The sequence below is a fragment of the Neolamprologus multifasciatus genome, chromosome 10, assembly GCF_963576455.1.
Source record: "Neolamprologus multifasciatus chromosome 10, fNeoMul1.2, whole genome shotgun sequence".
In the NCBI taxonomy this organism is placed as follows: domain Eukaryota; kingdom Metazoa; phylum Chordata; class Actinopteri; order Cichliformes; family Cichlidae; genus Neolamprologus; species Neolamprologus multifasciatus.
The window spans coordinates 27,862,260-27,887,712 of NC_140448.1; the positions used below are offsets into that span (position 1 = coordinate 27,862,260).

A 25,453-nucleotide genomic window follows, 5' to 3' on the forward strand; every position below is an offset into this window, starting at 1 on the left:
CGCTGGATGAGACCAAACACACTACAGTAGGTTTCTATACCCACCTTTGCAGAAGCGTCTTGCTGCTGCGGGAGATGCACACAGCTGAGGGCAGGGTGAAAAGCACCGATATATAACCTTCAAATATAAGCTGGACTATCAGGGACACACGGGCAGACGTGCACTAGGAGACGATGCATCATTAAAATACAAAAACCGCAAAAAAAAAAGAGCAGTCGCTTTAAATTAACCTCGTCTTTTGTCTCCACATCCTTTGCCCTTGAATGGATCTGTTACCCGTGAGATAAAAAGAGGTTTGAATTTTAAATCGGCATAAACAAATAATAACTTCCAAAAAGTGCGTAACGCCATTACTTTCACATGCTGTATAAATCAGGTCCCCTTGTGAGATATTAGGCACCCAATGAGCCAAAATCCTTCAAGGTCAGCGCGTCCCTTCATATATGAAGCTACTGAGGCTGAATTCTTGACATAACTCACGCTGACACAGGCACACATCGTGCCAAAAACATGTGAGATGATGAAAAAATTCCCACTCGTGTTAACAATGGAAAGCAAAGTAAAGACGACACCGCCATTTGTGTATTGCATTTTCTTTAGTACTTTACATATAACGGGAAAATACAAGGGTTTGCTTTCAAGAGAATACAGGAAATTTAACAGTGCTCTGTACATTACAATATTATAGTCAGTGTGGTGGTTACTTGGCACAGCCAATCGAGCCGTGCACGTTGTGCACATTTCACCATGGGCGGGGGGTGAGGGTGGGGATACAATTCAAAATCTTCATTTACATGTTATAAGCAGTCTAAGTTTCTATTAGCAGCTTGAAGAAGATACAAAATGAGCAATATCTACATTTTGCCAAAGCAGGAAGGGACTGGAGGATGTAAAAATCATAATAAAAATAACATATTAAATACTGTGTGAGTACGTCAGCGAGGAGGGGAAGAAACGTGAAAACTGAAGCTGCTATTAGACACTTAATCTGTAAAGTCACCAGATCAGACTAACCAGGTTAACACTAATCACAAAAGAACCAGGCTTAGTTAGGAATTCTACATTCATCCTGAGAGACTGTCATTTGAAGTCAAAACTCAAACACACTGATTTTTCTCTCTAGTTCACAGGAAAACATGTCGATGTCGTAGCTGAAGGAGGTCGGGCTTGGACCGTCGCGAACGTCGTCTCGTTTGTAGCCGATAACACCGATTTAAAAATTATTAAAACCAGAATTGGTCATTATTCTTTTCAACCACATGGAACACAGAGAGGGCATGCAGCAAATCAAACCCTTAAAGTCCCAATCCAGGATTTATGTAGATCAGCTGTGGGTCTATATACAAGTAATATACGGAAAAGTACAGTTTAGTGATGAGAAATTATCTCACGCCCACTTTCAGACAAGAATTAAAGGGACAGTTCACCCTAAACGAAACCTCTGGGTTGTAGTGATATTTAATCATGTTGTTTTTGGGGGATTTTCCCAGTTTTATAGAAAAAAAAAAAGCTCTCATCACATAGATCATGACCTGATTACACAAAGTGATCCACAAACCTTGTGGTGCGCACTTTCATGTTCAGCAGGAACTATCTTCTCTCCACCCAACTACACCCACCAACCATAACACTGTGCAGAAGAAAGCATCAATCTACTCATGACACAATGCACACCCTAGTGACAGTGACATGATGTAAACAACATAAATAGCGTCAAGCCTTCATTTACAGCTGAGCTGCAATGTTAACAAGCTGCACGCTTCGTTTTTCAGTGTTTGCAGACACTAGAAAGAAAATAGTTTAAAGAAGAAATCGCTCCAAGCGAGGTTTGTAGAGGTTTTTTTCGAAGAACTGGTTCATGATTTCTGAAACAGACGTTGCTGTTGAGGTTTTAACAACCTTGAGCGCCTCAAGACAAGAGCCATCTGGTTTCATTATATTCAAGAGAAGGAGAACAATACTCCTGCTTATATCTCTATAACTGGAAATACCACATATCGTATATTTTAAAATATGTTTTTGTATTTATTTTGCGGTGAACTGGCCCCTTGAAAGGATTAATCCAGCTGCTGGTAGGTAGTCACATTGAGTGTTGAAACATGTGGTTTTCCAATGGGAAATAGAGCAAAGAATAGAAGCCAGCTTTTGTATTTGCTACGAGTGACCGTGTCTACAGATTGTCAATCAGTGAAAAAGAAAATAAACAGTTAAAGTATGTCTTTAATTCTATATTTTCATCTGAAGAAGCTGGTATTTAAATAACAGCTGCCACAGTGAGAGGAATTCTGGATTGGGTCTTTACCCAGACCCTTTCCAGGGTCTTAAAGGCAGGTAAAATGGCAACAAAATACATTTTGAGTGACAAATAGAGCCACAAAAAGAAGCATGTCCCATTTGTTTGCTTATTTGCAGGATCCAAATTAGACAGTTAACACAAAAGAAAACTCCAAGCCCTTAGATGCACACTACAGAAGTTAAGCAAAGTTACATGGAAAGCCATTTTTAAAATCTCGTGCTTGTCTCATTAGTCCTGAAAAGAACTTATTTTATGTGAGATCAGAGCTGGAATAACATCAACCTTTAAAGTCGTCTCTAGTTATTCTCTCTAAGTACTATAAAGCAGACAAGCCAACAGGGCAAGTGTAATTAAAAATACAGCCCTGCTCCCGGTTACTATGTATCTGTCTGCCTGGCGACGTTTTCAGTCTTCAGATATTTTACGCTTAACCCTCCAGAGCTTTCATTTTTTCTGCTTGAGCTTACCTGAAAGCCACGTCAGTAAACATTTAAAAGACAGCAATTAACACTTCTGCACAACAACGCTTAGGCTGTGTTGATTTCAACCGCTTTGATTTGTCAGTAAAGCCTGAGGTACATTTACATGATCTCACACCCGCATCCATATCATCCTCACAGCTGGAGTAACAGAAGCACATTTAGCATTTCCCCCCGCAAAAGCTACTACCCTCCGGCACCGTTCATATTTGAAGTAAATTTGTGACCTCTACGCACAAGTTCACCGGAATAGAGAATCGAAACGGGGCCCGCATAAAGGTGTGTTTGAAAACAGTGTGACAGCATGGGATGGTCATGACTTAAATGATGGAAGGGAATCAATGATTTATTCCGTAACCTTCTTTAAGGATGGATGGCGTTTCCTGCAGAGTTTAGAGGATCTTGTGCTCAGTGAGAATGTTTCCATTAGAAGTTCGTCTTTTTATTATTTTTCCAAAAGGCTGGAGGGCCAGCCAAACTTGGGGAAGGGAAGTAAATCATCAAAAGATTAGAATCTATTACAAGTCTGATGCATAGCAAATCCCCTCGTTCGACAGTCAGATGTGATACCATTTATTAAAAATCTACAGTTCTGTTGTGACATTACCGAGGGGAACCTTCAGCCCACCACAAGACTATAAAATATTCAAGACTTCAACCAGCTTCCACTCGTATACCTTGGAGTAAGCAGCTTGTCGAATGTTCGAGCTGGAACTGGCTCCAGCTCGATGCAATATATACATATACTAGAGAGGAATGTCTGCATGTATGTAAGCCTGGCCTGGCCTGGCCTGGCATGGCATGCGTGTAATGCATGATAACATATTCAGTTTAGTTATGTGTATGAATGATTATATAATTACAATATAAACATTTACAAATTTGGAAAAAAAGTTGCTGATTGTGCCTCAAGATCCCCTTCCATGCAAAGACTGTTGAGATCCTCGCAATGCACAAGCTCTTTGTATTTATTCCTCATGCTGGAGAGCAGTCGTAGTATTTTACATAGTAGCTCTTACTACACTGTCTCTAGCCGTCGTGAGAAAACAGGGTGTCCGCGCTGATATACGAGTGAACTGTGACCATTTTTTTTTTTTTATTATAAGGCATTAAGATTTGTTCAGGACCATGAGGACTAGTAGTAGTAGGGCACTGCTTTTGACTACCTATGAAATGTAGAAAAATGTAAGGAATGAACATGAGTACAAATCATGAGTGTGCCGCACCAACAACAACTATGAAGAACGTTTTGCCGTTAAAAGAACGCTTTTCCTACTTTGGCGAAAAACAAAGAAACGAAAGAAAAAATATGATTTTTTTTTAAAACATAGCTTTCATGAGAGTCTTTGACAGTTATTTGCTCATCAAAGGCCTCTTTGTTTGGAATAGGTACAGTACTGCAGAGTCCCACCGAAGCACGACCGGTACCGTACCGCGACCATACACCTGTCCGTATCAGGCTTTCATTGAAATCAGATCCTGAAAATAAGAGAGCCGCAGCAGCTCTCCCGTCCGCCCATGGCTCGGCTTCCCAGTGAAACAGGTTTGCAATAGCCAAGATTTACAGATTTCTCTAGCAATCGAGATCCTCTGGTCAGGTCTTTGGCTTCCTCGCGTCCTCCTCTGTGTGAGCGTGTATGAGATTACAGCACTGTGCAAACTAAAAGAAACTAACCAAAACAACAGTTGACCTTTCAGTCTGTGAAAAAATTATCTTTCACTTAGGTGTAAAAGAGAAAAATAGAAAGGAACGTTCTTCTTAGAAAGCCGAGAGCGGGGCTCGGCGCTGCACCTCGTATCTCAGGCTATTTCTTTTATTCTGCGCATGTAATCGTGCAGTTCCTCTGGGTCTTGAAAGCCCATATCCTGGCAAACCCACTGAATGTCCTCTTCATCTGCTATCGGGATGGAGTTATAGGGCAGCTCCTCTGTGGGAAGGGTGGTAAAAGTGGTGAACTTGACTCGCTTGCGCTTAGAGGTGGGTGAACTGGCATCCTCGCCGTTCTCCTTTGTAGAGCCCCCAGAGCTGCCGTCGCCCCTTCCATGTACCTGGCTTTGAACGCTAGTCTGGGAACTGCCACTGCTGTGGTGGTCCCCGTGGCAACAAGTCTGTACGCCCTCCAGAGGGTTAGTGGGACTTTCCACTTGCTGTGGTGACAGATCACACTGGGCCCTCAGCGGCTGGCCGTTTCCCAGGAACACCCAGTGGTGGGAGTGATCCATGTTGGCCTGACCCTCAGGTGGGATCCGCTTATGGCGGTATTTAAGCACAAAGACAATGCAGTTGATGAGAAAGACTAAAATGGCCAGGCAGAAGACTCCCAGTAAAGCGTACATGCCAATCTCAAGGTCAGTCATGTTGCGAGGCGAATGCACAAAGTCTTCCTCCTCCTCTTCTTCACCCTCAGTTGGTTCCTCTTGGATACTCATAGTAGGTAAATTGGTGTAATCAATAGGAACACTGGCAGGCTGCTCGTTAGATGTCTCATAAATTCGTCCACTAATGTTCGGATCGACGATTGGACGCCTGGTGACGGGTGCAAGCTCAATCTCCCCCTCCGTGGTCGCCTCTTCCTCAGAGTCCTCCTCGGGGCCAAAGCGGACCTTGACATAAACCGCAGCAGATGCGATGACGCTTTTGCGTTTGGTCTTCTGGCAGGCCTCACAGATGGTCATCTCCACACGCACCATCTCGCCAGATCCTTCTCCTTCTGCCACCACCACAGGCCAGCGTTGCTGAGGCTCCTGGGATACTGACACAACTTTGTCATCCAATGTGGAGGCATTGAGGTTGTAGTCTTTGGGATCAAAGTAAGTCAGAGTGGCGGCTGTGTTGTCACTAAAAAGCATCCAGACAGACAAGCTGGCCTCCTGTCAGAGAAAAACAGAGAAATGCATTTTCAATTTCTAGAAATGAACTTTTCCTTGTTTCAGTATCAAAATGTCACTTGTGAAAATGCATCAACTGCCCTGATCACAAAAAAAGATCTGAAATCAAGATTTTTTTTTCCATTGAGAATGTAATTTGACTTGTGGTTCATGAGAAAAACAAAGAAAATTTATTCTAATTATTTCAATGCGATGAATATATATATAAATATATATATAACAGGAGAAAGTAAGTCAAGAACATAAAAAACTGCACCAAAATCAATAAACAAGCTGCACTTACTTTACATATTAAGAAACAGCTATGGTTATTCTTACACGTATTGTGTTTTTCCTTCTTTTGGGTAATATCTATACACACTAAGCAATGATGGAGGCTTATATTAAATACACCCCAAGTTCAAATGTTGAGGTCAGTTTATGTCCCCACTTGTAGGGGACATAAACAGATTTCAGACTGCTCTAAACACAAATTTTCAGCTCCTGCATCTGTACGATGCAGTAAAGAACAGTTATCCCTAATATGGTCATATTAGTCATCAACTGTCAGCACAGTACCCCACTCAGCCAATCAGAAGACAGCATCCTTAATGGGAGACGAGCTAAAACTGTGGAAGCACATTTCTGCCCAGCAGAGCAAAGTCAAAACTTTATCTCAAAATGTCCCTCAAAATATAAAGATACTTATTTATATATTTAGCAGTGGAAACAAGCCTCTATATATAACAGCTTGTTACAGGCAGTGGATGGATTGAGGAGCTGCACCAACACCCAGTGTGAAACAAACAAGGTTTATTTTGAACATTTAAGTCCGACACGTAAACAAAATGTTGGGAATGGACGTAATAGATCCACTTAAAAAACTAAACTATAGATTTTTGTCCATCTCAAGCAGAAATAAATGTAAGATAATGATGCCATGTGTTAGTTTTACCAAATACAGAAAATCCATTTATTTTGTGTGAAGTACAGTGTGTGCTCGAAAGCTTGCTTTTGTTAAATACTATTATGAGTAATAGCAGGATGAGCCTTTATTTATGGGTTAATAACAACGCTTATCAAGATGAGAGACGACTGATGGGCAAGGTGAAGCAAAGGTATAATTTTGATAAAACAATTACCCATTCTGTAGATGTTTATTCCTCACCAAAGAATATTTAAACAGTTCGGTTCCTGTTATTTCACGGCATTGATCGTGATTTGAATGCCTGTTCCCAACTGAGCCTTTGAAGTCCTGGACTTGCTCTAATTCCTAAATCTCCAGAGCATTTGTGAGCATCCGCAGTGCCCCTTGCTCAGTACAAGCCTCGACATGCACACAAAACGGCCTGCCTCTGATGTGCACACAAGCGAATCACTTGAGCACAGAGGAGGAAGGGGTGGCAGAGGAATGACTGTGTTGTCCTGAAGGCTACAATGCAGGTTCGTTCGGCAGCACAGACAGATGAGGCGCAAACAGCAGTGGTGTGCGCTCCAAATGATGAGTCCGTCTCTTTGTGTTTGCTTCTTGTGTTGGTTTTATTTTTGTATTTTCTATCACTCTTCACTGTCTGCTCTCCCCTATAGAGAAATTGGATAAAAAGCCTGGGTGCCACTGCCAACACGGCAGTTACCTGACAACATTCATCTGCTGCAGAATAAACCACAACATTGGTGTCCATGTAATCAGGGATGCATTTGACAGTCCCTTTTGTTCACAGCTTGCCTAAACATCAGGAACCGACCATTAGGAAAAACTGACAGAGAGGGAAGATTTTGTTTGTAGGTGCAGAACAAATGCACAGAAGGAAAAAAGATGTTTTTGGTTTGAAAGAATGGAGGGAATCAAGTAGGGAAATATCAACCCTATGTTTGGTCCAAGCCTCTAACAGGTTGGTTTAGGATCCTTTAATGTGCTATTCGGGTGTCATTCTACCTGTCTACAATTTCATTAACATTATTCACCTTTAAAAATTCATCATGCAGTCCTTAGTGGCTCAGACATAAACATAAACTGTGTAAACTAATATTTGTGTAATATATGCCTCCTATTCTACTTTAGGAAACTCTAAGACAGCAAAGTACACTATTGGGATGATACTATGGAGTCTTTAAGGTAAGATGGGGCCTGATTATTCAAGACAGGATTTTGAGACAAAATTTGAGACAGGATGTTGCTAATCCAAAGAGATATTGTGTAAATGAAAGTCCTACATATTTGTATCATTTGCTTTCTGAAGGACATATTATGGTCAAAAATGACTCTTCACATAGCTACTGGACGACACAATAATGCTATCAAGACAAAGTATTGGGATAGACACCATCTTTATAAGATGGTCAAGTACAATAATCTAGCGGCCCCCAACCCCCAGTCTGTGGCCTGGGGGTTGGGGACCACTAGAGTTAAAGCTCCAGTGTGAAATTTGTGGTTTTCAGGGTTAACACTGTTTCCCTGGGTCTCTTCCTGGGTTGTGCGTCTTATTTTGAAAGAGATATTTACACGTTACCATAGTGACCAGAGAGCATTAAGGGGCAGAGGGGAGGATGTTACTCGCTGACGACGCTGCTAATAAAATTACACAATTACACAGTGAATTCGTGTTTATTATTATATTTACAAAATACCACAGGTTTTGTCTTGGTCGTATCATTTTATTTTGTTGTATTTATCCGCGACACTTTAAAGGCCGGTCCGTGAAAATATTGTCTGATATTAAACCGGTCCGTGGCGCAAAAAAAGGTTGGGGACCGCTGCGATAACCTCAGTTTTGTCTGAATTTAGAAGCAGGAAATTAGAGGTCATCCAAGTCTTTATGTCTTTAAGACATGCCTGTAGTTTAACTAGCTTATTTGTATCATCTGGTTTCATGAATAAATAAAGCTGGGTATCATCTGCATAGCATATCATCTGCAATATGCAATGCAATACTATTAGCGTTTTCTAATAGTATTGCCTAAGCGATGCAATTATAATGTAAAAAGTATTGGTCTCAGCACAGAACCCTGTGGAACTCCATGACTAACTTTGATATTAGTCATGGAGATTCCCCATTTACATGAACAAACTGAAGTCTATTAGATACAAACAATTCAAACCAGTGCAGTGCAATTCCTTTAAAACCAAAGTTAAGTTCTAATCTCTGTAGTAAAATATTGTGGTGAACGCTGCACTGAGATCTAGCAAAACAATCATAGAGATGAGTCCACAGTCAGAGGTCATAAGAAGATCATTCATAACTTTCACTGGTGCTGTTTCTGTGCTGTGCTGCACTCTAACCCCTGACTGAAACTCCTCAAATAGATGATCACCCAGCTGTTTTAGAATTACTTTTTTCACGAATTTCTGAGATGAAAGTAAGTGAGCAGCTTGCCATGTTTAATTTGAAAAAACACCCCACTGTCAAAAATTCATGTCCTCTGTTCAACCTCAGTTCTCCTTTTCATGGATGCCTTTGCCCTTGATTGTAACAGCTAGGAGAATAACTACACTCATCACTTTAGTGGAGAAAGAATTTTAACGGTGTTTCTGTGTTTTCTCAGAACTGACATGTGGATATAGCAATAGTAAGCAAAACTCTTTAATCTGAACAACACTGTATGAATAAAGCTACCAATATGGATGATAGTAAAGTAACTTTCTCAAGCTTTTATTTTGTGGCATCTAGAAATATATATATGGATGTAAACGCAACATGAACAGCTTGGATTATAAAACATGCATAAGCAGTGCAAATATTATTCTGTGATATTTGCATCAATTTAAGGTTGTAGAAGTGCGATGTGTACTTTTTTGCTACGCAGCAACAATGAGCAGATCATAGCAACAGGAGTGGTTTACAAAGATCCCTTAAACACTGAAGTCTTTCAGTTCAAAGAGGATTGAACTTTGTCATGTGGAACAGAATAATGCAAAGAGACCTTGATTGTCCAACTCGCTCCATACATAGTTTATGTGTTTCATTCATTTCTGGAGTAATAGAGGACATTTAGAAAGTTTTCCTGTGAAACGGAATCAAATGGCTTGAAATAGCTCCAGCAGTCCTCTGAGAGGTTTGCCGGCAGAGGAATTGGCTGCCTTTTATGGCCCGGCCTTGGAGAGCACTTAGGACAATACATTACAATAATTAAATTTCAAGGTGGCCAAGAAGCGGAAAGCAAGAAAAATTGGAATTTAATGCTCGCTTCTCTCTCACTGATGCCTGATGTGGTTGTCGTTGCGTTTTTAGCAACTTGCAGGCCAGAGAAAGGGCAAAGCGGGAAAACGAGTCAGACGCACACATACACACATTTCTCCCGAGGTGAAGCAGGGCTGCCAATTAATTCTTAGCTGAGAATTGCAGAGACTCTTGCTCCCGTGTGAAGAAACAGTGGCAAAGACTTTCCCTCTCTTACACAGACATCTTCGTGCTTTTCACTTGAGCAATAAAACCCATTTTGGGAAATGTATTTGGACGTATCAGAAGTGTTTTGCCAGGCTTGGCTAATATGCAGTTTTGTAATATATAATGGGACCAAAGATACTTATTAGTTCTCTGCAGCTGCCCTCACATGGTGCCCTTGCTAACAATGCTGGGTTCAGTTTAAAAAATTTAGCATAGAAATGGTTTTGTTGTCTATGTTGCGTGTTAAACCTGCATCAAACTGGCGACATGAACAGGATGCACCTTGCTCCTTTTTTGTTCAGAAATCGAACTTGTACCTCCTGACTGATGTCCACTCATTGGACATTTTATAAAGTGCACCTCAGTTGTACTGGATTAGACTCCTGTTTTTTAAATTCTTCATGGTGTAGATGATCCACATTGACATGATAGCGCCACACAGTTGCTGTAGTTGTTTGCTGCACATCCATGATGTGATTCTCCTATTCCACCATATCCCGAAGATGCTGGACTGACAGCGTTTGATTGAGATCTGGTGACTGTGGAGGCTATTTGTATGGAAGCTCGTTTTCGCCATAAAAACCCCCAAAACAAAACAAAATTATCCATAACTCAATATTTCGAGTTATTTTCTCAAAATTTCGACTTATTAACTCAAAATCTTGAGAAAAGTAACTAGAAATTTTGAGTTAGCACTGCCAATCAGTAATCTATGTGAATTACGTCATTTCCTTGTTACCCGGAAGCTGAAGCCCTCAGCTACAAATGCTACAGCTAAGCTACCAGTATTACATCCAGTCATGAATGCACAAATTGCTGAGTATTTTCAACGTGGCTTCAAAAATGATGAAATCCTTTTGTTATTAGCTGAATCACATGGCGTTACTATCAGCAAACGTACTCTCGAAAGCGCCAATTTGTTGCGATCCAGTTTTGAGTGTGCATTCACATCATCATCATCATCATTCACGTAGATTACTAATTGGTAGAGCTAACTCAAAATTTTGAGTTATTAGGTCGAGATTTCGAGAAAATAACTTGAAAGTTCAAGTTATTTTTGGCGGAAGCAGGCTTCCATATATCTGAATACAGTGAATTCACTAAAATGTCCAAGAAACTAGTTTGAGATGATGTAAACTTTGTGACATGGCTGGTGACAGCCATCAGAAGATGGACAGATTGTGGTCATAAAGACATGAACATGGTCGGCAACAATATTTAGAAAGGCTGTGCTGTTTAAAAGATGCTAGATTGGCAGTAAAGGGTCCAAAGTGTGGCAAGAAAATATGCCTGAGAGCATTATGCCAACACCACCAGCCTGAACTGTTGATACAAGGCAGAACAGATCCATGGTTTCGTGTTGTCTATGCCAAATTCTGACCCTGCCATCTGAAAGTCGCAGATGGCAGGGTCTGAAAGTTGAGCTTTATCAGACCAGGAAATGCTTTTCTAATCATCTGTTGTCCAATTTTGTTGAGTCTTGTGAATCGTAGCCTCAGTTTCCTGCTCTTAGCTGACAGGAGTGGCACCTGGTGTAGTTTTCTGCTGCTGTACCCCAGCTTCAAGGTTCAAAGCGTTGTGCATTCAGAGATGCTCTTTAGAATACCTCGGTTGTAACTACTAGCTATTTAAATTACTGTTGCATTCCTATCAGCTTGAAGCAGTCTCGCTATTCTCCTCTGAGCTTTGGTGAAAATGAAAGCATTGTCACCCAGAGAACTGCTGTTCACTGAATATTTTCTCTTTTTTAGACCATTCTCTGCAAACACCAGAGATGGTTGGGTGGAAAATCCCAACAGATAAACAGCTGAACCCTTAAATCACCTTTCTTCCCTTTTCTGATGCTCGGTTTGAACTTCAGCAGGTTAGGTTGTGCATTTCTTCATGTCTAAATGCAGTAAGTTGATGATATTTACAAGTAAACTTAATATCACCAGACTGGATACAGAAATAAGAAAAATGGTAAGAGCTAGGTGTTAGTCAGTAGCACATACTCCAGGCTCCTACTGAGCTACTGAATTAAGCTGTTGGTAATGGGAATACTCAAATGGTTTTGGTATTATATTCAGACCTTAAATAAGAGTGTGTACTATCTTGTTTTTTCCGATGAGTTAATATGTACCTAAAATACAGGTTTTAAAATTGAGCACAGTTCTGTTGCCGTGCCAGTTTAATTGGACTGCATGTGGACATGCTGACTTGTACAAGTGTGTTGGTATTTTGTCTGTTTTTGTAAGCTCTGAATTAGAAATGATCCAGGAAATTGCGTATACCACAAGACCAACAACACCAAACATCTGCAGCGAGGGTCATTTTTCAGCCAGCCTCCAATTAGGATGAATTTTTCAGTGAAATGGAAAAGACTTGGCATTGTTTACTTCAGCATCATTGTGGCATTTCTTCTTTTTTTTTGTGGGGGATTTTTCTTTTTTTTTTAAATCACAGCTTAAAGTTGTTATAGGATTTGGGGATTTGTAGATAACTGTTAATTAGTGTTACATAACATACAAAAGAAGGTAGAAGAATTTCACTCGACAGGAGTGAAACGCCTTTTTAAGAAAGAAAGAAAGAAAGTGTACTTTATTGATCCCCGTGGGGAAATTCCTCTCTGCATTTAACCCAATCACTCAGTGAAGCAGTGGGCAGCCATTGGGCGCCCGGGGAGCAGTGTGTAGGGACAGTACCTTGCTCAGGGATACCTCAGGGTAGCTGTTCAGGACCCCCGACCTTCCGATCGTGGGGCCACCACTCTACCTACTGAGCTATCCCTGCCACAAGATTAGCTTCTAATAAATTGACCACAGTAAACCAGCAGTAAAGCAAAACTCTAACAACACTAGAAATGCACTTGAGAAGTCGAGTTCAGTGACTCAAATTAGTAGAGGTGACACCGAGCACACCTTTCTCTCAAAGCAGCGTAAGTCTCAGTAACAACTGCAGACCTTGATACAATTTAGTGAAACCCCTGTAAAGCTGTAGAACTAGATGATGAGTTGAAGTAAAGTTGGGAATTTTACTGTGAACTCTGGGAATTCCTTCCCCTTTGAGAATCTGCCGTTTTTGGCTCATCTGAGGTTGCAGCTTGATTTTAAACCTAACAGTAAAGCAGTTTAAAAATGCACACTGACTCTGCACTGTGTGATAACTCGTGTCTGTACCTGTTTGGGAGCAGCGAGTGTCTGGATTCCGGTTGCCTTGGCCACCATGGTGTGGCTGTTGCCGGGGCTGGGCTGCAGTGACAGGGTCAGGCCTGAAATGGCGTGAACACGCAGCTCTGTGATGGAAACCTTGTCATCTGTGACCGAGAATGCCGCCTCTCCTAATACTGCATCCACTGCCAGAGGAGACTCCACCTGCAGAGAAAAAGATGTGCTTTTATTGCATCCCCACATGACACAGGGACATCGTTTAAGTCCAGAATAGACAACAGCTTTATTGTCTCTCTGAAGCTCATAAAGCCCATGACAAGCCACTTTTGGATTAAAGTGCTTTGTGCTGTTGTTTGTTCCAGTGCATCTACTTTCTTCTGTGTCAATGCCTCCCTGTCTATCACAGTGAGAAAACAAACCGAAAAAAAAAGGCACACTCGAGACAGAATCTATCATCAACCAGACACAAGGTACAATTCGAAGACGCAACCGCACGCTATCAAAGTCACTGTTAGCACAAAACACTTCTGCCCATCTAAGTGTCATCAAATGAAATGCCAAAACCATTTAAAGATTCTGTCCTGCCTCTGCGGGTAATCCTCTGCTTTTGACGGTGCCGCTGCACCCAGTAGTTTAAGCACTTTTAAAATATCATCATTTCACTTTGCAATTGCAACCAGAGGTCGCGAGGGACGGGAACAAAGTAAAGAGCCATTCAGTGAAGCAGCGGCCTTGTCCTTAGAGTCAGACGGGGAAATCTTTTCCTCTCAAGCATTTTAGAACTCCAGCCAGAGTCAAAAGGCATGTGAAGCTAGACCTGAGATGAGTTTGGTGCTCCGACGAGCTTTTCCAATCACCATCAAGTGCAACCTTGAAACAGCAAGTCAGCTATGCCCATCGATACAAACGTCATGCTGTTAAAACAAAAGTCAAAGCTCACAGTTTGGCTCATTTGTTGGTTAAAGTGAGACGCACATTAAAAAATGTGCTACCACGCAACACTTTTTAGTTGTTGTTCTTTTTTAATGTGCAAAATTGTACTTTTCTTGCTAAAACCTGTCATTATTTTCCATTTTTATAAAAGGATTATTTCATATTCACCAAATAAAATGCAAAAACAACAATCTGTGTTTACAGAATTCACTGATTTATTAGGTGATAAAAGAACAATGACTGTAATTTGCTAACAGAGCAAAGCAATAACTTTAAGACTTCATATTTAGATAAATGCCTATTTTATTTTATTTTTTTTATATATATATAAACATACAATCCCAGAAAGCTTCTAATAGAAAGACACTCTTGTTCGTAATCACAGGTAATCAGCTGGAGATATTTCAGGGTGATAGCGCTTAATTAAAAATGTTGCCCTGTAGTGCTCGACATTAATCTGGATTCAAATAAATGCATCAAATTATTATTATATTTTTTAAAGGGGTAAATAAAATGGCTCTTCACTGTTTGGTCGCCTTTGGCTCACATCTAAGTGCTGCATAATTTGGAGCAATAATTTGTTATGTAATTTGTCAGATGAAGGCTTGAGCCAAGTCATCAGTGGAAGCAGATGCATCTGCAGGTGTCTGGTTTATTAATTTGGGTTCGATTCTTTATGAGTTCTGTTGAGCTTAAAAGGAAAACTCCCATAACAGAAGCAAATTAAAAAGGTATTTATTAGCTGTTCCAAACTATTAATGCTATTTATTATCTTAAATAAACACTATTCACATTCCCCAACTTCATGTCATCACCTCCAATGACACCTTCACTTTTATTTTCTTAGTCACGGCACTGTTACAACGTAGCAGGCCGGGCTAATTCGATGTGATGTCAAACTTTGCGTCGCCTTAATACAGTAATGATACAGTGTTCTTTGCTAATGTCCTTTTAACCTACGGAGGTTAATGGCTGGCATCAGTTACATGCTGCTCTGAGAGCTGCTCCGCGTTTGAATGTGCTTCCCATACACACAGTTTTCCCTCTATGGCGCATTCATATCACAGTAAAGTATTATAAAGTTACTAAAGTACTGTTGAATATTTTATAAAGAAACGAAAGTAATCTTTCATACCGGTAAATGCATACGGGCTAAAAATACGAGGGGGGGGGGGGGGGGGGGGAAATCTTCTACGCAGCTATTAAATTCTGCAGTCAAATTCCACTTCCATATCCATATCCATATTGTTCGCCTGTGATGGATTAATGCGCCAGAAAAGAGAGTTATGGTTTGCTGGGCACCCAGAAACATGCACACATGCAGCCACAAATACACCAATGTGCAGAACCCCAAGGCATGATAGTAGATGGATGAATTAAAAGAAAAGAAGAAGAAAAAACTTTTTTTTCAGGAGGAAAACTCAGTTGCATGATGGATCACTCTCTTTTTGGGAACAACAACAAAGACATTTGCATTTAGCTCGACTTGTCAAACTTTTCCTTTCCACTTTTCCTTTCTTCTTCATTCGGTTTAAGAGCAGAGTAAATACAGGTGAAGGCCTGAAGTTGTTCGATGAATGCAGACAGAGCTGAAGGATGTCCCCTGAGCGAAAAGAAGTCACTTTCTGCGTAAAAACATGTCTAATCATAAATCCTGCAGAGGTCAGACAGAGTGCGACTCTGCCGGGGAAATCTGTTTACTTACAATTGATTTTCTGCTATTTCACGTTCCAGTCAGCTGTGGCTGATATTTTCAATTGCCAATTATAGTGACTAAAAAGAAAAGCTAACACTGCTTAAAATCAATATTGGCAACTATGCCCCCCAAAATCCCCCACAATTCAAATAGATCACACTGTACATTGATTGTTTAAAATAAAGAAATGCAATGGCAAAAAAGGTCATCTCGTTCACGGTTATGATCCATGCTGGAAATGTATATTATGTAGCCATTTATTCCTCAGCTGTCATTTACTCAGCTTAAGAAAAATAAATCACTTGGAGCTATAAATCAGCTGCTGAAGCTGAAGTGTGGTATGAAGACTTGAACCTCCCACGGTTTCAGCTATTTTTGTTGCTTTATCTGGCACACACACACCCTGATAATAATCTCACAAACCCCTTTTTCTGCATTCTATACTGCCTACAGATTCTTTACCAGCAATCTAATTGAGCTATCAAATCACACTCAAACAGTCATCATTTTGCACATAAGTCACAATAAACAAAACAAAAAGTGAAATAAGATAAAATAAAATAAACAAAACCCCAGAGAATAAATATGAGCACAGAAAGAGTTGATTCATCCTTTTTGTTATGTGCATGTTTAAACTGTGGACATCCGCTCATGACTAGACTGTGCTAGCACTTGTTCTTATGTATGATTACTGTCACAGTGCCCGCTGAGAATTCTTGCATATGTGATAATGAGATTTATGGAGCAGGCTCTTTGACTGGGGGCCAGAGAGGCACTGGTGAGAGCTGATTTATTGGTATAGTTAGTAACAGTCATCTACTCGAGGATGCATATCTAAGACACTGTCTATGGCACAATTACTCATTTTTACTGTACATGAATCCTCCATTCTCCATCATTGCATGATGACACAGGTGCATAATCACCAGCAGGTAATGTACAGATCACAGATTTTTGGAAAATAAATAAGTATGTTGGAGTGGATGGGAAAGACGGGGAATTCTGAAGCCCTTGAGCCAAACTTGGACTTGCGGATGGATGTTTTTCCGAAGGTAATGAGGATCCCATATATATCATTTATAGTCAACTTCGGACTGCAGGAACTTCTCCGTAGTTCTAGTAGCTGTGGGAGGTAGAATATTCCCTTTTCCTTTTCCTGCACTGCAGGGGCTTGGTACCATTGCAACTCATTTATTAGGATATTTTTTTAACCTTCTATTATAGAGCAGGCATTCTACCCCGAACCAAGACAATGAGAATTTTTGATTGGCTCAGATGTATTCAATTCAGTCTTATTTATAAGTTTGTAAGTGAAAAGCTAAACGATCAGCTAAATGATATCCTATGAGGAAGCTCTTGGTGATAGCTGTAAGGAAGATCTCCCTTTTGACAGGAAGAGACCTCTATCAGACACAGGCTGACTTTGGGGTGCAGGTGGTTGAAGGTTTAGGGGAAAGAGAAGGGAAAAGAAGAGCACAGAGACCACAAAACAACAAACAGGACAAAACACAAGCTGCATGAGAGTTAACGTTAATCTCGGGAAGTTAATAACATGCAGAAAGAACAAAAGAAAATAAAAGAAAAAGCATCAGGTGTGGAAAGAGTGGGGTAAAGAAGTGCTCAATGCATCATCTTAAGTCCCCAAGCAACCTGAGCCTACAGCAGCATAGCAAAGGCTTATGGGTCATCCTGATCCAGCCCTGACTATACTTCAAAAAGGAAAGTTTTAAAAGTAGAGTGGGTATAGGAAGCCTTGTAGCTGGAGGATTGAAGGCTCAACCTCTATTGTACTTTTAGAAAGTCTAGGAGCCACAAATAAGCCTGCGCTTCCACAGCCAGACGACGGCAACACCTGCAAATAACGTCCAGGCGTGTTCGTCACTACATAACGAGCGACACACACGCCGTTCTTCTCGTTTCATTAAAGTGTTTATATTCTTTGTTTTTGTGTGTCAAAAACTTTCCCCATCTAGGGAAATTAGTTCAAGCTATAAAGGATGTGGTGGGTGGCAGACGCACGTTACTCACAGTATGTGTTTCTATATAAAAAATAAATAAAAGTATATTTAAGTTTAAGTAGGTTTACAGTCTTACCGCTGATCATAAATATCATAAACCCAGAGGTTTTAGTTCTCCAGCATCAAATACGCCCTGATTTGTATTCGGTTGACGTCTGTTATGTTCAGTTACGGCACACGGAGAGGATTCTGCTCTTAACTTTATTATCAACTTTATTAACATCTAAGTGTTTGTATTTAGTTATGAATGAATTTTGATCGTCTGAAGCTGAAAATAGATCAATTGCAGGCGAGGATGGTTTTTGGTACTCAAGTTAATTGAATCTGTCAGCTTTAAATCTATAAATAATTGGCATAAACACGAGCAGCAGATTCTTCTGTCTAGTCTTTTAAAAAATCATATTACCAGAATCCCAAGTGTCCCAGGAAAAAGATGTTCGTAATGTGTCTCAAAATAATTATCCAGAATGTCAAATGAGGAAAACTGAGGACATCTCTAGTCAGGTTTATTATTTATTCCAGGGACAATGATGCAATGTGGTGATTTCAAAATAACGAGGGTGAGAACAGCTGAGAACTTTTGGTACTTCTGGAGGAAAATGAAGCTTCTGACACATTAAAAATGAAAACCCAGGAGAAAGATTTCTCCCTGGCTGTTAGCCGTTTCTGATGTTTGCCATGTATTCCTGAGTGCATTTGCTTATCAAGTGCAGCAAACTGTCTCTCGTTCTCGTTCAGATTGGCTCATTTTCCTTTTCCGCAGTTACTGATTTCCCATGTTCCCAACGCTGGCTGTGGAAAAGCCCAACAGTAGGCTCTGCTACGTGTTGCATTCGATGTGTGTGTAAACACAGAACGAGCGCTGTTGATTGTGAAAACAAGGAGGGGAAAAAAGCAGGAGACCACGACACCAAATTCAACTTGTTTACTGGTAATGAAGTTCACTAGTTTGGTTTGTTGTCGTGATAAACTTTTTCCAATTATCACCAGAAGCACATCGAGGAGGCATGAATAGAAATCATGATCCCCCACCAATCAACAGCTGAACGAGGGAACATGTAACACATTTTATTTTTTATGTGTCAAAATTTTATACAGAGTAGCAAAAAAGTCTTATACTGGTAACATTTACATGTTTCAGATCATCAGATTTTAATATTAGACAAATGTAACCAGAGTTAATAGAAAATGCAGCTTTTAAAATTTCATTTCTCAAGGAAAATAAGCTATTTAATATAAAAAAGTAACTGCCCTCTACACCAAATAACTGGTTGTGCCAACCTTGGCAGCAAGAACGGCAATGAAACATTTAAACTGCAATCACTCGTCTCTGCAGAATGTCTTTAATTCAGCCACATTGGAGGGTTTTGAAGAATGAACAGCCTGTTTGAGGTCGCGCCGACGCTTTTCAATCTGATTTAAGTCCAGACTTTGACTACGCTACTCTAAAACCTTCATTTTGTTTGTGTGTTTCGGATCATTGTCCTGCTCCATAATTCAAGTAAGCTTGAGCTTCAGGATACGAACTGATGGCTGGAAATTCTCATTCAGGATCTTTTGATAAAAAGCAGAATTCATGGTAATTAAGCCAAAAATCAGAATCAGTGTTTATTCTTCCAAAAAGTTCAGCTTTTGTCTTGGACAAATGTCCGTCAAGCCTTTCTATTTGTTCACCTGGGAACTCTTCCATGGATGCCAAAACCTTGATCGAGGAAAGATAGGATGTTTCCAAAAAATTTGGTCAACCACAATTAATTATGAATTAAGTGTGGTTGACCAAATTTTTTGGAAACATTAATTATGAATTATAATTATAATATAATTATATAATTATTATAATATAATATTATATTATAATATTATATTATTATAATATAATATTATATATAATATTATAATATTATATTATAATATATAATCATAATTATAACAATTAATTATGAATTAATTGTGGTTGACCAAATTTTTTGGAAACATCCTATCTCGAATTAATTAATTTAACCTGCCAGGAGGTTTGGATAGCTTTCTTCCCTCTTTGTCCCCCCCCCCCCCCCCCCCCCCCCCCCCCCCCTTTTTTTTTTTTTTTACCTTATATGAGGAACTCATCACTCCAAACTGTGGTTTTTCTTTCCTTGGATTATCTTTGACTAATATTAACATTTGTTTCACAGTTTAAAACATGTAAGAAACTAAGAAATCAGGAAGGGAGGAAATGCTTTTTCATGACCCTGTACATGTTGTTCTTGGTGACCATTGAAATAAATGTTCATTTTTGCCATTCATTAACACTACAGTGAGAGTATAGAACACAGTTTCAGACCGACCGCCTATAAAATGACTGCGAGGGTGTGCAGCGAACTTGTGAGCCAGTCTTTGAAATGGTTGCTTTGAAGACAGGAACCAGGTGTGGGAACACTGCACAATGCAACTTAAACTAAAAAAATAATAAAAGCCAAAAAATTGCAGCCTAAAAGGCACAGCAGTAACAGCTTTAACGGTAATTTATTCAGTTCTTTTAACCAGATGATAGGATTAAAGGAAGAGTTGGGACTATGTTTACTGGTTTTAAAATTTTCCATAACTCAAGCGTGAGTTCCTGACTCCAGACTAAGATAACAGAACAACCAACCTCCCCTAAACCCAAGGCTAAAAATATTTCCGATCTCCCAGTGATTTGTCAGAACACATTTGGCGGAATATGAACCGGATACAGTGTGGCGATAACCTGAGTTGCTAGTGTAGCTCAGGGGTGGGTGAGATCTTTTTTTTCCCTTCAGAAGGTCATACTGACTTAAAGTAAGTGAAGGGAACACAGTGGACCAGTGAATTGAAACATGACTCACACAGAGCTGAGCTGTGCTAAACTGGCAAACAATTTGCTTTACAATAGACAATCCGCAAGTCCTGAAGGCCTTCGATGATAACTTTGTTTAAAAATGTCAACTTTTTATGATCTATAACAGGTTAAAGTTGATGCGCCCCAAGACGTTAAACACCCTGTGTTGGAATCTGTTTAAATAGCGCTGCAGACCCACCGAGGTTGCTCGTGTCAATATAAACTCAATATACACATAAGTGTAATGCTCCTTTCCCACCCCTCTCTGTAATAGTCGTGACTTTAAGCACCCACCATCAAGCCAAGGCAGGCAGCAGTCATTTTAAATACTCTACATATGGTATGTCCTTGCCATTGTGATCAATTCTTTATATGCTTCCACAACAGAGTGAATATTTTATCCACAATTTGCATCTCCTGCCGTGGTTCATATAAAATCGAACCGATCAGGAACAAAAAAAGAGCTACAGAAAACTACAGAAAATGCCTTTTAATCCTTTTTACCTCGAGAATACTTTCTCCCTTACTGACAGTGGGCGATAATTATTGTATGAAAAGCCAGAACCTCCCACCAGAAAGTAAACAGAGCTATTTTGACTATATTTAACAAGCAGGGACGAGCGTTGATTCATAGCTACGCCGAGAAATGAATGATGATGTCTTTCATCTGCGTTTTTCTCTGCCATAGAGGACAGGTCAGCTGTGGTTATGCAGCTCATTCTGGCCCAGCTCCCAGCTGAATTTGTCATCGGTGCTGCAGGCAGGGGAAGTGAAGCAGGGAAGCAGTCACACTTTACATGTTCTTAAACTGGAAGCTGCTCTGTCGATCTGCGAGGCTTGACACTGTTTCGCTGATGCTTAGAGCAAACAGAAGATCAATGATGAGCCCAAGCAGCAAAATGACGCTGACCGGCAGTGACTCTTCACCAAAAAAAACGCCCCATACTAGTGCATATTACTTGCATCTCACCATCTTGTCCTTAATACACCTCTGCACTTTTTTCCTCAAATCGTGTGCTCAATAAATCATACTTTGGGATGTAGGATGCTACATAATATCCAGTGGGATATTTATTCATGCTAGGTGTAGTTTTTATGGGTATGCCAGTGTCGGCTGCAGCACAGACACATCTGAAAACAAGTCACCTTTCAGGCAATAAAGCATCCTCCCACCCCTCCAGAAAACTACACATCAGTCTGGAGAGAAAAGGGACCTTGAGAAAGGATTATCAATAGGCTTTTTTTTGTGAAGTGAAAGCTAAATCCTGTTTCATCAAAGGTTTCGATGCAGGGATCTGCAAGGCAATTTAAACCTCCTGGACTTTCATTATCCTTTATTACCCCAGAAGAAACCCTCGCTGGTTGAAAGTCAGAGTTGCACTGTAGGAGTACGTCTGAATCATGCAGGCTGAGCTGCAGTCGGAGCATGCCGCTACCACTAATTGAGACACTATATGCACACAGTATGCATAAAAATAATTTCTCAGACTAGTGGGGAATCTTATCAAACAGAATGTGACATTATACTATGAACCCCGCATACTGAAAGCGCTTTACATTTTCTAAAAGTCAAACAGCTTTTCTTTTTTCTCTCTCTTGCTGCCACTTGGGACCTCCAAAGAGTGAAGATGTAGTTTTATCTTTGTTCTTATAGAATATACAGAGAGCTCCAACCAGCTGGAAATTTACTGGTACTGTAGATAGAAAAAGTGGGAAAAAAAAGTAGTATTATTTATTATTTTTCTGCAGCAAATAGATTTTCTATTTTGGAGAAGTAAACACTGCATAATTAATACACTTCAGCACATTCACAGTTCACCTCGAACCCAGTTGTTGTACCTAGCTGTTGTAGAACACATGCGAGGTGGCGACGGTTAAAAACATCAGATAACTCGAATCACGAAAAGTTCTGATGCGATTTAATATTCAGAGCGCGCAATAAGCTGAAGCCAAGTTTTTAGTTTTTAGTTTTTGCGGACTTGCACGACAGGTCAATTTAGTCTGGCCGCACTCTGACTTCTCCCAGCTCTCGCCTTCATCTCGCAGACATGATGGGCATTTTTCATTATGCCTTCCATCGGGGTAATTAACGCCGACGAGCGGCGAGATGTTTTTACCTCTTTATGCTTGTTTGCACAAAACATAAAGCGCTTCTCTTCCAAGAGGGTGAACTGATGAAATACAAATGTAATACCTCTTGAAGTGCTGTGGAAAAAAGTTAAACACGACCTCTCCGCTTGCAACTTTTACTGTCATGTAAACTTTCGGGCAATTACACAGCTTCCCACACTCTCAGTAAGTGGGTACAACAGCTGCGGAATAAACCTCTGCTCCTCCTCGTCCTCCTCCTGCGAGGCAAGGGTTCCCTCGGCGGCTACAGAGCTTCGCAGCAGAGCGCTCTGCCCAGTGTCCCTGATAGTCACGCAAGTAAAATTACCTTCTCGGGGGGCATCTTCAATTTTATTGGACGGATTAAAGCATACAGATAAAAGAAGGGAGGGGGAAATGACACATGACAAATGTCCTAAGTCACAAGACGTTGCTCTTATGCATCTCACGTCTCGGGATTGATGTTGGGACTAATAATACATTTCCGTATAATCACGCCCCCGTGTATGCCTTTTCAAGAACGGGTTTGTAAGCGGGTTTGCTTTCATGTGATACGAGTGCCGATATTCCTGCATATTTCAGCAGTTCTTGAACCGTCGAACACTTTAATGCATGTTTGATCCTTTCCCCTGTGGAGCTCCGCTAAATTATTTACATCCATCTACTTTTCACTAAAGATGCGATTGCATTTGAAGACTGTGATAAACACAGAAAGATGAATTAATTGTATATCTGCGCAACTGCAGCTGGATTCTTTGACAATGAATGCCACCATTTGCCCAGCAAATCCGTTTCATTTGTCTGTGAAACTTTTCACATTGTTAAGGTACGCTAATATTTATACATTTTAAATACTGATTAAAATTCCTGTAGATTAGACTCAATTTTATTTCTAGTTTGCCGTCTGTCGCCGGGTGATTGCGTGTTTGCACATATTAAATGAATAATGCGGATCTGAGGACGAACGCTGAAAACTGTCCAAGTCTGGCTTTTGACTTTAGGAAGCAGCTATTGTTCAGTAATCCTCTGGATTAAAGCCCCTCCCCAATGGCTCCCAACAGGTTTAGCGGATATTCATCGAAAGTCATCGTTTTGCTTGTTGATCTCGGAACGTAAAGATAACATTTACACAAAAAACAGCATCTGTTACATTTATGGTTTAACCTCTTGAAGGGCAGGTTTTTTTTCCTTTTCCCTGTCCTGGCAGAGACCTGTCAGATGTAACACAGAAGGGCTTAATTCATGCAATAATCATCAACTGCCAGCACAAAAAGCCTGAAATCAAATGACTGTCTGAAATACTGCACTAAATGGTGAAGAGCTGTTTCCTCTCTTTATTCCTATTCATGAGCTGGTGAACAATTTGAATCAGCCTCATAAGGCTCAAAGATAATTTGAGCCTCTGACAGACTGAAAAATTCAGCAAGAGGACCATTGTTGAGATATATGCAGTTCATTTTCAGAAAGTCTTCTTAGTAAAACATGTTCTGATCTCGAAACTTCTTTGTAGTTTGAGTTTTGTGAGCCGTCCGTCTGTCTTACTGAACAGCTGGTGCTCAGACATCTAATCTCTGTTTCCTCCAAGTTGCTTTAACGTTGCACTTTTCCATTAAGTTGCCTTCCGCTTTGCAGTTGTTCATTAACACCTACAGGGACTGAGCTGCAGGGGCAGAAGGCGGACTCTCGAAGCAGCTGGAGTTTTAATTTTGTCTGAGTGCTTACTGATCATTTGACTTAATAATAATATTGATGAAGAGCTAACATCCCGCTTGGAGCTTAAGCAAAGTAAATGGGGAATAACATCCATCCTGGTGATGTCAGAGGAGTGGCTCTAAATGTCTAAACCGGTCTTTTCCATTTGCTGTCTTTGAAATGGTTGCTTGGAAAACAGGGACCAGGTTGCCTTTAAATCAACTTTGGTGCATCAATATGGCGAGAAAATGGAATCTGTTTGCTACTACTTCGTGAGTAAATGGGGTCAAGTCAGAATTGACTGTGATAAATCGCAGAAAATTGCTAATTTCTTGTCATCTACATACACAGAAATGATCAGTGCTCACTGTTTATAAGGCGCAGACCTTTTAACTGTTCCTGGATCAGATCTGTGCTTGCATTCCTATTCTGCCTGCTGATCTGAGGTCAATTAAAACTCTGCCGACATTCAAAAAGATTCATAAAATCCTCCACAAACAGAGACGTCGTCACTACAGACCAGGGTTAGGCAACTCCAGGCCTCGAGTGCCGGTGTCCTGCAGGTTTTAGATGTGTCCTTGATCCAACACAGCTGATTCAAATTACGAAAGGTCCACCTCAACATGTCTTGAACTTCTTCAGAGGCCTGGTAATGAACTCATCATGTGATTCAGCTGTGTTGACTCACGGTGATATCTAAAACCTGCAGGACACCTGCACTCGAGGCCTGGAGTTACCCACCCCTGATATAGACATTGGGTAACCTTGCTTTTATATAAGAATATAACCAGATGGGTCAAGATCTCGATTGCAGAGCAATGTGTTGCTCATCAAACCGACTCAGACTAACTTCAACATGCTGGCATTCTGTCTACATGTATAAATTAAACAGCAAACATGCATTAGTCTAAGGAGCTTGGGGAAAAAAAGCGTCTAGATTTCTTTATGTTCCGAGATGCTTCTTCAGTTCTAAGAGCAATGAGTGGGGCGTC

General features: G+C 40.4%; 1 protein-coding gene across 5 annotated transcripts in view; it reads right to left on the minus strand.

Annotated features, from left to right (window-relative positions):
• Positions 1 to 577: 577 nt before the first annotated feature.
• Positions 578 to 25,453, minus strand: part of tmem132e (transmembrane protein 132E) — a 483,984-nt gene continuing 459,108 nt past the window's right edge. For all 5 annotated transcript variants that reach the window (XM_085173740.1, XM_085173742.1, XM_085173741.1 and 2 more), the window contains 2 exons: positions 13,187 to 13,381; positions 578 to 5,646 (listed from right to left, as the gene is read on the minus strand). In XM_085173740.1, coding sequence (XP_085029866.1) covers positions 4,576 to 5,646; positions 13,187 to 13,381 — 1,266 coding nt within the window. In that variant the 3' untranslated portion in view covers positions 578 to 4,575. The remainder of the gene's footprint in view (positions 5,647 to 13,186; positions 13,382 to 25,453) is intronic.